Below are 13503 nucleotides of genomic sequence, written 5' to 3'. Positions count from 1 at the left end.
CACTATATAATGATAGATATTTAGTGCCCTTAACTATCTATCTATCAATCATTATATAGTGCCCTTCACTATCTATCATTATATAGTGCCCTTCACTATCTAATGATAGATAGATGTACTATATCATAGATAGATAGTGAAGGGCACTATATAATGACAGATAGACACATATGCGATTATTAGGGAGCTGAGTGGACCAAGTGGAGGTAATTCCTCACCAGGCCAGGGGGTGGCGGGGTGCACTAAACCCAACTCTGTTATCTCTGCAGGCCAAATATGGGTAAACCTGCTTGACTCAACATCACTTCCAGTTTCGGTACCCAGACGGATGTCACTTCCGCCTTTTGGCTTATAAAGCCGCCATCATTTTGTAACCTCTTCAGTTCAGTTCAGGACTCAGAACTATGCACAAGACTGCTCTTTCAAAGCCCTTTTGCAGCCAGGGACAATATATGGGTGGCTGGCCCAAACCTATTTTTGTTTGTCGAGGCTGCTCATTTCACCAAAGATAGATCGATAGATGTGAAAGGCACTATATAAAAGACAGAATGCATCATGTGTTTTGCAGCAGCTCGAGTTTTATTTAATTGCCATAACACAGAAGCACATGTCAGAGAGACAGTGGTGGTCTTTTCAGCAGTCAATCTGTAAAGGTGATCACTAATAAGATAGTGAAAGAGGCTGCGTGGCAATCTACAGCAGACTGGTGCTCAAGTACATTACGGTCCTGAATGTGGCCACTGTATAAGTGTATGATTCAACATGTAGAAGTTTCCTTTGAATGGTCCAGTTTGAATGTAAACGCACTAGTTGGTGAATGTCACACTTCAAACCCTTAAGACAATTAAGTGTGTAGCAGCAGTGTGAAACACATTAGGCAGCAAGTGAAAGTTATATAAAAACAACCAGGCCGACAGACAGACATACGCACATACATGTCTGGTTTTATTATTTGCTGACCATTAACTCTTGCAGACAGAAGACCCCAACTCCTAAGACCCATGACAAAACAAAAACATTGCCTTCATGTTATCGAGTCACAAAGAGGTGTAGCGCTCGAGTGACTGGGGATGTTGCACTACAAAGTGACGGTAAGAGATGGGCACTGCCACCTTCCACAACTTACTGTGATTTTCCTTAAGGTCATGCAACAAGAATCAAATGAAAACTGTAGAGCGACATGGGCCTAACTGGCACCCTTGAAAACAATGAAAATCAGTAACAGTAGTGTTGTAGTGTGATAGCACACACAAGTGGTACACACATATCTTAGTACCACAGTTTAATAGAACAAATTATATCACTCTCACACAGAGCATTTCAAAATAGCCATTGTGTTACAGAATACATAACATCTGCATCTCATTGAAACATACAAATTAAACTTTCCAGGTATCTCCAGTTGCATTTCTAGGTTATCAGTTTTCCACCTCTGCTCTCACTACTAAGCAGATGTTTGATACTAGCTCAGCTCCTTTTCAGTGTGAATTTTGGTGTGTGTTTTAAGATTGCACATTTGTGAGAATTGTTTGCCACAGTCAGAACAGTGATATGGCTTCACTCCAGTGTGAATTCTTGTGTGTGTCTGAAGGTTGCTCAGTTGGGAGAACTGCTTGCCACATTCAGAACAACGATACGGCTTTTCTCCAGTGTGAATCCTTGAGTGTCTCCGAAGATGGCTCAAGCATGAGAATCCTTTACCACATTCAGAACAGGAATAAGTCTTCCCAGTGTGCATTCGTGAATGTCTCCGAAGACTGCTTCTATCAGTGAATCCTTTGCCACATTCAGAACAGCAGTAAGGTTTCTCTCCCCTGTGAACTCTACTATGTTTCTGAAGACTATTTGCATCAATAAACTCCTTGCCACATTCAGAACAGCAATATGGTTTCTCTCCAGTGTGAATTCTTGCATGGATCCGAAGATAGCTCCTGTTGGAGAATCGTTTACCACACTCAGAGCAGCAATGTGGCTTCTCTGCAATCTGAATTTCTGTGTGTATCTGAAGACTGCTACAATCACATAATTGTTTGCCACATTCAGGACAGTCAGTCAGCTTCTCTCCAGTGTGAAGTCTTGCATGCATCTGAAGATGGCTCATTCGTAAGAATCGTTTGCCACATTTAGAACAGCAATATGATTTTTTTCGAGTATGAATTTCATTATGTCTCCGAAGACTGCTCCTATCAGAGAATTGTTTGCCACATTCAGAACAGGAGTATGGTTTCTCTCCAGTATGAGTTCTTGTGTGGGTTTGAAGAAGCACCCTGGTGGAGAATTGTTTACCACAGTAAGAACAGCAGTATGGCCTCTCTCCAGTATGAATTCTTGTATGGATCCGAAGATGGCCACTATTTGAGAATTGTTTGCCACAGTAAGAACAGTTGTATGGTCTTTCTCCAGTGTGAAGTCTCATGTGTATTAGAAGATGGCTGCTGGTGCAGAATCGTTTTTCACATTCCGAACAACTATATGGCTTCTCTCCAGTGTGAATTCTAATGTGAGTCTGAAGATTGTTCATTCGTGAGAATTGTTTGCCACATTCTGAACAATGATACAGCTTCGGTGGTGTATGGTGTTCATTACCACCTCCTTTGTATTTAGTTTTCCTTTTAGAGCTTTTCTTCTTCTCTTGGTAGACAGTGGGTGTGGGTGACTCAGTACTGTTTTTTTGAAATTGAGAGTTGAGCTGCTGTTGTGTTTGGCTCTGATTACCATCTCGGTCTGTAGATTTCCTTTTAAGATGTTTCTTCTGCTCTGGGTGGAGACTGGGTGAATCTGTATTGTGCATTTGAAGGCAAGGGTTAATCAAATTCTCTGACTGACATTTTGAATTCTCCATATCTTCATCGTTCATTGTCTCCTGTGATCTGCCCTGAAAAGACAGCTGATCGATGGAAGGTAACACAAAGCTGCCATTGTCTCTTAAATCTGCAGAAACACAACAAAAGTGAGGCTTAAATGTAAGTACTGAAAGAGATCTGGCAAAAGAAAATCACTTATCATGTCATAAAATAAACCCAGGAGGCACTCCAACCCTAGTACTTTAAATTTAATGAAAAAAAATTCCATTCTGATTTGATCAAAAGTAAACCAAATCTGGAAATCACTGAGCCACTGAAGATTGATTACGAGAAAAAAAGTAGAATGCCTTGGAAAAGTATTCAGCCCCCAAAGCTATTTTCCATTTTATTGTCTAAACTTATAATGCTGTATTAAAGTCAGGATTTTTGCAGCTGATCTATAAAACAGTGTAGTTCATGCCAAATCAAAACACATTTTCAAGATGTCACTGACACTGCAAAAAATGTGGCAGAAACATCTGATGGGACTTTCTGACTTGAACACTCAGAGCACAATACGTGTGATACAGATCAGTAACAACACATCAGCCAGGTTTGACCAAGACCTGTAAAATGGGGGAATGGCAGCTTCATCTTATGAGAGTTCTTGAGTGGCCTAATCCTAACCTTAACCCCATTAAAAATATATATTATATAAATTGCTAGAAAAAAATTAAAGGAACACTTTGAAAACACATCAGATCTCAATGGGAAAAAATCCTACTGGCTATCTCTACTGATATGGACTGATATGGTGATGTGTTAGGAAGGAAAGGATGGCACATCATTTGATGGAAATGAAAATCATCAACCTACAGAGGGCTGAGACAACCCGAAAATCAAAGCAACTCCAAATCGCACTCATTAGTTTGTATGGCCGTCACATGCTTGTATGCATGCCTGACAATGTCGGGGGTTGGCGGTGAGAAGGCTAGGGGGAGCTTGCTCCTAATGAGATGATGGATGGTGTCCTGGAGGATCTCCTGCCAGATCTGGACCAGGGCATCACTGAGCTCCTTGACAGTCTGAGGTGCAACCTGGTGGCATCAGATGGACCGAAACATAATGTCCCACCCAGAGGTGTTCTATTGGATTGAGGTCAGGCGAGTGACCGTGGGGGCCAGTCAATGATATCAATGCCTTCATCCTTCAGGAACTGCCTGCATACTCTCAGCACATGAGGCCGGGCATTGTCATGCACCAGGAGCAACCCAGGAGCCACTGCACCAGCATAGGGTCTGACAATGGGTCCAAGGATTTCATCCCGATACCTAATGGCAGTCAAGGTGTCGTTGTCTAGCCTGTAGAGGTCTATGTGTCCCTCCATGGATATGCCTCCCCAGACCATCATTCACCTACCACCAAACCGGTCATGCTGAACGATGTTACAGGCAGCATAATATTCTCCATCGCTTCTCCAGACCCTTTCATGTCTGTCACATGTGCTCAGGGTGAACCTGCTCTCATCTGTGAAAAGCACAGGGCACCAGTGGTGGACCTGCAAATTCTGGTATTCTATGACAAATGGCAATTGAGCTCTACAATGCCTGGCAATGAGCTAAGGGCCTACTAGAGGACGTCGGGCCCTCAGGCCACCCTAATGAAGTCTGTTTCTGATTGTTTGGTCAGAGACATTCACACCAGTGGCCTGCTGGAGGTCATTTTGTAGGCTCTGGCAGTGCCCATCCTGTTCCTCCTTGCATATAGGAGCAGATACCTGTCCTACTGATGGATTAAGGACCTTCTAGGAGGTGCCCTGTCCAGCTCTCCTACAATCTCCTCCATGCCATTGGGACTGTGCTGTGAGACACAGCAAACCTTCTGGCAATGGCACGTGGTATTGATGTGCCTGCCATCCTGGAGAAGTTGGACTACCTGTGCTACCTCCGTGTGGTCCAGGTATGGCCTCATGCTACCAGTAGTGACACTGACCATAGACAAATGCAAAACAAGTGACAAAACAGATGAGGAGGGAAAATGTCAGTGGCCTCCACCTGTTACACCATTCCTGTTTTGGGGGTCGTCTCACTGTTGCCACTGTAGTGTCCCTGATGTTAATTTCATGAACACCAAAGAAGCTAAAACTGATTAACAAGTCACTCTGCTACTTAACAGAGCAGATCAATAGCCCACAAGTTTCATTGACTCTGACATACTCCGATTAAAAAGTGTTCTTTTTATTTTTTGAGCAGTATATATATATATATATTTTTTTTTTATATATAAACACAAGTGTGAATAGGAGGCAGCTGAAGGGCTTAAATAATACTGTTAACACGTCCACCCTGGGGGCAGCAGGGTACACTAACTCTCTTTCTAAGTCCCCTGCAGACCTTTCCTGGGAAATCCCACCAGGAACCACTGCCTCAACTCGGGACACGTCACTTCCGGTTCCTGCCCTGAGGATGACATCACTTCCCCCAGACCTCCTATAAAGCATCTCTCCCTTCCTCTGGAATTCAGTTCTGCTTTGGACTCAGTCTTGTAAACTATTCTTGTCTTACAATTCTTTACTTTTGCAGCCAGGAGCATATTATACAGGTGGCAGCTCCAAACCAATATATATATATATATATATATATATATATATATAAATATATATATACACACACACATACACACACACAATAAATATAGCAAATTCTTTGCAAAGTGACATCTGAACATCATTTAAAAGAAATCCATGACACATTAAAGCAGGGCCGTAAGCCCTGAGCAAGCAATCCAAACACTGGCTAGCTAAGCCAGACACAAAGAAAACGTCACAAAGTTCAAACAGAGAAAAAGAAGAAAAAAAAAATGAAATTGAATTTAGTATTATCAAGGAAAATAAAAAAATACGGAGACTAAGTGTGATTTTCTACAAAAATGCACTAAATTAATGAGTTTGCTGTTAATTTAATTTCTGAATAACAGCGCCATCTGCTGGTACTCAGGAAAAACTCCTCATTTTTCCACCCCAACTACCGTTAATCCACAAATAATAGTGAATCCTACATTTGTTTTAATTTCTTACTTATGGAATTGAAATACACTTCAAAAAAGAAGTAGAACACATGAAGAAAAAACAAATTGAATGAAATGACTAGGGAGACATTTTGTGTGTGCAGAGCAACAAGCATTAGCCTTGATAAAGTATGTTCTTAATCAGCCACAATATAGCTCCATAATAGTAAATAGCTAATAGTATATAAAAAAAAAAACATACATACACACAACATACAGTATATTAGTAATAGTTCAAGAATGAAGAAATAAACTAGTCATACCTGAATAATTTAAATAAACCTGCAATTTTAAGAAGGGATGCACTATATGGGGCCGATATCAAATATCCGATAATGTCTGTCTACCTACCTGCTGATATACAAGTCAAGTCAAGTTGGGGAGCATGCACTGGTACAGCGTGTTGCTGCACCCATTACACATCGAAACTGCTCAGGATCCCGGTTGGCAACCCCCCAGGCAGACACATGGTCCAGTCCCACCCTCCGGAAATGACTCTCTATCTGCCGCAGTCAGGTGTTACGTGTGCGACCCCTTGGTCTGGTCCAGCCACTTAGGACCCCAACAATGAGGATCTTATGAGCCGGATCACCCTCGGGGAAACACGCCACATGGCCGTCATGCCGTAACTGATGCTCCCTCACAATGCAGGTAATGTGCCTCATTCGGTACTCCATGAGTCAAACCAATGGTACCCAAGGATTTTCTAGAGAGACACAGTACCAAAGGAGTCCAGTCTTCGTCTCAGGTCACTGGATAGCGTCCATGTCTCACAACCTGTCACAAAAACGAGACCTAATCACATAAAGGTTTGGGGCAGCCACCCGTATAATTTGGTATCCTGGCTGCAAAGTTGCTTTTTTCAAAATAATCCAGCACTGATGTGCATACAACCGAGTCCAAAACAAGACTGAGGAAACAGGGAAAAGGGGCAGGCTTTTAAAGGGGAAGACAGGAAGTGAGGTCATAAGGATCGGACCCATGTTCTTCAGCCATTGGTTCGAGCCCGGACGTGACATCATAGGGGCTGGAGCCGGTAAGGTCTCCTTCCATTGGCTCGGTCCCGGAAGTGACGTCAAAAGAGCCAGGTGGAATCTCCCGGGAATGGTCTACAGGAAAGGGAGAAGAAGAGTCGGTGCACTCTGCCACATCCCGGTATGCCTCGGAACTGCCTTCACTCAAGCCCTTTAGATGCCTCCCATGCGCATGTGTGTGACAAACCATATAGCGAGACAGGAAGGACTCTAAAGACTTGGACCTTTGTCCTTTTGCATAGATATCGGGAGCACCACACACCCCTTTTCCAGCAACCTCATGATCCCCCTATGCTCTCCCAATCAGTCTACTGACTTCATAGGAAGAGTCACCAGAGACATGAATGTCACTGCCAAGGTCAGTAAACCTCTCGACAAGGTCGACACTCTCTCTGCTGATGGCCGTGCCTAAGAGGTCATTAAAGGCCTGGATTTTGGTTTTTATCAGGACACTCGCAAGCCCAGACACTCAGACTCCTCTCTCAGTCTCTCGAGCGCCCCGATCAGAGCCTTCATTGACTCCTCCGACATACACTTTTATGAAATACAGAGAAAAATGAAACTAGATCTGTTTAGGATGAAAAATACAGAGAAATGTAACACTTATTTTATAACACTAAACTTTTGCATATGAAGTTTAATCAATTACAGTTAAATAACATCTGCCACCTTTGTCTGGCTACCTGTAGGTGTTATGGGAAACGGTTTTGCAGGCTGTTGCTTTAAATAACACTTTTCTCATTCAATAAATAGAACAAATTCAACAAGAAATGAAAAAAGGGACAATTGAAAAAGGGTAAAATGATACAATGAGAAAATAAGTAATATCACTTAAGCTTAAGTTAAAGCAATAACTTCTGCAGATCATTTACAATCCGATTTCTACTAAACCATAATTTAGCTGGCTATTTGATTTGTGGTTTTACGGGCTGGAGTCTTAAATGCTTCATAATAATTTTGTCTCTTTTTGATGTAATAAATCTAAACACAATTGAAACAATCATATTGTAAAAACAGAAACACATAGAACGATACAGAAATAAAAAGAGTTGTTTTTTTCTGGAGGTCTGTCATTTGTAGCACGAGGGGGAGGTTTTCTTAATAAAGAAAAGCACCTCGGCTTCTTTGTCACGCAGGTAGGAAACAGACTGCAGTTGTCATTCCAGTATTGTAGTGGATTTTCACACTTCTTGGGATTGATACTTCTGACAACAATTCCTGCACATGCCAAATAACTAAACACGCATACATATAAGGCATTGTATTCACGAATAACTAAAAGATTGACTTGTATTTTGGCTTTTACCAGGGCTGTCAGGTTAAGATTTGAATTTTCATATTAAAATAACTCGGACGTAGGGCAAACGTTTAAATTGTGCGATTGCACATCTGTCCTGTATGTGCGCTTCTAAACATCTTTTCAAATTAATATTTTTTACTTTTTCGTTATAAGTGCTTAAGAGTCGTGCGTTATTGTAAAGAGACTTGGGTGAAAAACGTGCACACTTTAATGAACGTGACGGACTCTCACATGAAGCAACGCATTAAAAGCGAAATAAGAAACACATTGAACTCCCTTTCACTGACATAAGAAAAACTAGCACCCCAAGGTGTCCTGTATTTACATTATAGGCGAGTATAAATGAGCATGAGCAGCAAACACAGGGTCCAGAAAGAAAGGGAAAAGGATAAGGCAGGCAAACTTTCACCAAAGTCTAAACTGGCCTCACGTTCACAGTACGGCCTGCCAGAGACTGAACTGGAACAGACGGGGGCGAAGGTACAGACCTGCCAGGACCGGACACTGCAGCCAAGAGTGAAAGTGAGAGCAAAAGGCAAGCAAGGAGAATTTGTGGATTCCAGGAGATTATGGAACCGAGCATGGCCTTTTTATCCATTCTGTTAACTTCAGCTAATACTTCCCGTGAGTCAGCAGCATCAACCCCAAATGGACTCATAACTCTGACAGACTGAGGAGATTGTTCCTCCCCAAAACTATGCGACTCTTCAATTCCACCCGGGGGTGGGGGGGGGTAAACGTTAACATTATTCAAAGTTATTGTCTGTTTTTACCTGCATTTTTATTACTCTTTAATTTAATATTGTTTTTTGTATCAGTATGCTGCTGCTGGAGTATGTGAATTTCCCCTTGGGATTAATAAAGTATCTATCTATCTATCTATCTATCTATCTATCTATCTATCTATCTATCTATCTATCTATCTATCTATCTATCTATCTATCTATCTATCTATCTATCCATCCATCCATCCATCCATCCATCCATCCATCCATCCATCCATCCATCCATCCATCCATCCATCCATCCATCCATCCATCCATCCATCTATCTATCTCCATCTTGGGAGCGCTGAGAAGACCGAAACGCACTGGTCGAGCTGAAAGTAATGATTGCCACGGGATTAGGGGGATATAAAGAAAGAAATAATGGACCTAAACATGAAGAATGAGAAACAACATCGACATATAAAAGACCTGGAGAAACGTTTACAGCCTTTACAGAAATTCTAGAAAACAATTTATGAAAAAATACGAGAAAGTTAGAGAGTAAAATTAGAGCACTCTCTGTTCAGCTTCAATATGTTAAAAGCAAATGTTGACAACTCGTATTGAAATAGCTGAACAACAGATTTCTGCCACTGACGAAAAAGCAAAGGCTGCTAAATCAGAATGCAAAGTACTCGCGGGCTATGTGGCTGTGTTGGCAGATAGACTGTAAAAAATAAATCTTGCATGTGTGAAAAATAATAACACAAAATAGCTAACTATATGCAAAAAATCATTAATTAATAAAAATGGGCTTTACTCTTTTTATTGATTATTTAACTCTAAAAAAATCGAGAATAAATTTAACTTTTCTTAAAATGTAAACATTCTTTATAACATATTCTAAGTAAAAAAAAAAAAAACTGAACACATTTAAGGTAAATTTGATGACACGGTACTTCCTTTCACATCGATTTCTTGGTCTTTACAACAACGCATTCAGCTGTCACTTTTATTCATAACGATAGCTATTTTACTATGAATGTGTAAGTATAAAGCATATTAATTCCGTAATGAATAACAAGTATTTCATTTTGTTAGTTACAGACGTTAGCAGTTTTTATTTTCATGAAACCTTTCCCTTAATGTGGGAAACATGGTGAGCAAGGTAGCGTCTTTTTAATAAACTACCCAGTTAATAATAATAAGAATAAGTTTTATTAATGTAGCGCCTTTCATACACTCAAGGACACTTTACAGTTCAATAAACACATTAACAAGACAGTAGAAATCACATACAAGAAAATGAATAATACTCATTAATAAGATGTCTTTTTAACAGAATTTGTGAAAAGCCAAGCAAAATGACCCCTTTTATTGGCTAACTAAAAAGATTACAATATGCAAGATTTTGAGGCAACTCAGGCCCCTTCTTCAGGCAAGATGTATTTTTCCTTGCGAAGGCTGAGAGGAAGAGCTTTCCAAATTTTATTTTTATTACTAACCTGTATTTAGGTACGGTGAGTAAGTTAGCGTCCGATGATCGTAATGCACGGGCAGGAGTGTAAGAAAGCACCAGCTCAGACAGATAATGAGGGGCTAAACCATGAAGGGCTTTAAAGGTAATGAGAATCCATATTACTAACCGAGAATAACCGGATATGGACGCAGGGACACGGCGATGGGACCATGAGACGTACTGCGCAGGCGCGCGTCTCATAAACTGCAAGCGAAGTCGTATCCACCGCGAATGAAGGAGTCACGGCCCAAGAACGAAAGAGCTCAACTAATGTGAATGAGAAATGAAGCAACAACGCGCCCATAGCTACCACTAACAACACAACCATACAAAAAAGAGGATTCTGCGCTTTACCCCAGAGTCAAACGTGAGAGGCTACGGAGGCCCCACAGGTCCACAAAGATAGTATGAAAGGCGCAGGCGTCACCGCCATATTGTGAGTGGCACTACTGCAGAGTGAAGTTAGGAATAATGTGCTGCTTGGGATTGTACAAACCGCTCAACGCTTTACACCAAATTCAAACACAATACAGCTCAACGATACAAACACGAGCCCACCAGGATAAGATCAATGAACGCAGGCACCTACAACGCGCATCTGAAACTGCGGAAGCAAAGCAGGCATGGGTTCAAAACGAAAGACCACAACTGATGGAGATAAATAATCAATTTCAAATCTATTTCGGGTTACCCAAGACCAGGGGTTGGCGAGCGAAGTGAGCAGGGGGCAGAGCCCCCTAGTAATTTTATATTTGATTCTTGAAGAAACTGGTAACCAATGCAAATCATAGAGGGCAGGAGGGATGTGAGCAGATTTATTAGTGTGTGTGAGTAAACTGTCTGTTATGCCTGCATTGTTATCACTCTTTATTTTAATATTGTTCTTTATCAGTATGCTGCTGGAGTATGTGAATTTCCCCTTGGGGATTGATAAAGTATCTATCTATCTATCTAAACGAGCAGGAGAATCCTGAACATATTGTAATCGATTGATACATTTAGTCGGGAGGCCATAAAACAATGCAGTGCAATAGTCCAGACGGGTAGTGATGATGATGAAAGCATGAATGAGTGTTTCAGTATCTGTCACACTCAAAGAACACAGATGAGCAATGTTACGAAGATGACAAAAGGCTGTCTGTACGATTGAACTAATGTGTGACTGAAAAGTAAAAAGCTGATCAAAGATGACACCCAAATTACGGACTGATGCTGAAGGTTCAACCAGGATCCCATCGGCATCAATTTTTAGCCCACGAAGGGTAGAGAGTTGGTTAGCTTTAAAAAGGAAGCACATTTCTCGGATAGCTACGTATGTTCATATATATTTTTTATTGTATAAAACTACTATTTTACACAGAAAAAGAAAATGACACTTTGAGAACAATATGGCGTTAGTCCTAAACTATACGACTTGTAAACAACATAAAAAGATGTCTGCCTAACTGTGGCAGTATTATTTAACCTCTTATTTAATTAGTGTTCTGCATAGGTAATGTATTTTCTGGTTATTTTTTAATACTGTGCTTTATTTAGCGATGCAAAAAAAGAAAAAAACTGTTGCGATTTTATACGTCCTTTTTAATTTCATAATTTTCGCTATCGCGTACTGAGAAGTGGAAAAGGCGGCCATTCATTTAAGCGGATATGCTGGCGTAAAGGCAGGATGCATCTGAAGAGCACCATCTGCCTCAGTATTTCACTCTCTGTGTTTCCTTCCCATTTACTTCTCATTCCTTGGGACATTACATGACTGAGATGTACTTTGTGTGCAAGTTAAAAATACAAATGAAAAAAAAACAAACAACTTCTTTTCACTTGAAGGTTTGAGTGTTGGAGCATACGCCCTGCGGCAATTGTCATAATGAACTTGTGTCTCCTTGTCTGTTGCATATAAAAAAAAAAACTTTCTAAATATAGTTATATATTTATGTTTGTTAAATATTTTTATTTTCACCAAGAGAATTTTCAGAAAGGGCACTGTAAGAAAAGGCAAGCCCTTCAGTATAGTTCTAAATATACAAGAAAGTAATATTTGGTCAATTTGTTCTTCACTCCCAATTCAATGCATTATTTGGATATTTAACTGAATGATCTTAATATAATCTATACTAATTAATAAAAGGCAAAGCCCTCACTGACTCACTCACTCACTCATCACTAATTGTCCAACTTCCCGTGTAGGTGGAAGGCTAAAATTTGGCAGGCTGATTCCTTACAGCTTACTTACAAAAGTTAGGCAGGTTTCATTTCGAAATTCAACGCGTAATGGTCATAACTGGAACCTCATTTTTGACAATATACTGTAATGGACGGCAGCTTGATGGCCGTGGGAGGCGGAGTTGAGTGTCACGTCATCACGCCTCCCACGTAATCACGTGAAAAGACTGTGAACTGAGTAAGGAGAAATGAAGGAAGAGCCGCAAACAGCGAAGAACAAAAAATTAATTAAACAATTGAGAAGGGAGCGAGTGAAGCATACAAGCATCTTCATAAGGGAAACAAAGCACGGTGTAAAACGTAAGTTTAAATTAAGATTATTGAAACGCTCCCGTTGCGGATTGCAATAACATATTCGCGAGATAAAAGAACTCAGTAAGGAGAAATGAAGGAAGAGCCGCAAACAGCGAAGAACAAAAAATTCATTAAACAATTGAGAAGGGAGCGAAACAATAAGAAGCCAGCGAGTGAAGCATACAAGCATGTTTATAAGGGAAACAAAGCACGGTGTAAAACGTAAGTTTACATTAAGTTTATAGAAACGCTCCCGCTGCGGATTGCAATAACATATTCGTGAGATAAAAGTTTAATGAGAAGACACGAGGTATAAACGAACCACACGCCGTATCGCAACGTTAGGGGCAACAGTTTCAACCATTCTATGATCTGCTTCTCGCAACTGAAAGACGGCACATGGCGGATGTTAGCTGACTTGCTGACCGCAACGTTAGGGGCTTCAACTCTGGTGCTGACGATAGAGATTAGATTCCCGAGAGGGGATGAAGTGAGTGTGTATGCCTGATGAGCCCAGAATTAGAGAGAAACACGTGTCGCATACTCTGCATTATTTGAAAGTAAACTATTAAAACCATTC

At 40.8% G+C, this 13503-nt stretch overlaps 1 protein-coding gene across 3 annotated transcripts in view; it reads right to left on the bottom strand.

The window, feature by feature from the left end:
- Window positions 1-578: 578 nt before the first annotated feature.
- Window positions 579-13503, bottom strand: part of LOC114667109 (gastrula zinc finger protein XlCGF57.1-like) — a 40772-nt gene continuing 27847 nt past the window's right edge. For all 3 annotated transcript variants that reach the window (XM_051925435.1, XM_028822263.2, XM_051925443.1), the window contains one exon: window positions 579-2931. In XM_051925435.1, coding sequence (XP_051781395.1) covers window positions 1463-2931 — 1469 coding nt within the window. In that variant the 3' untranslated portion in view covers window positions 579-1462. The remainder of the gene's footprint in view (window positions 2932-13503) is intronic.

This window comes from Erpetoichthys calabaricus, chromosome 1, assembly GCF_900747795.2.
Source record: "Erpetoichthys calabaricus chromosome 1, fErpCal1.3, whole genome shotgun sequence".
Taxonomy (NCBI): Eukaryota; Metazoa; Chordata; class Cladistia; order Polypteriformes; family Polypteridae; genus Erpetoichthys; species Erpetoichthys calabaricus.
Note: the sequence above shows the minus strand (reverse complement) of the source record. Positions and strands in the feature narration are given on the sequence as shown.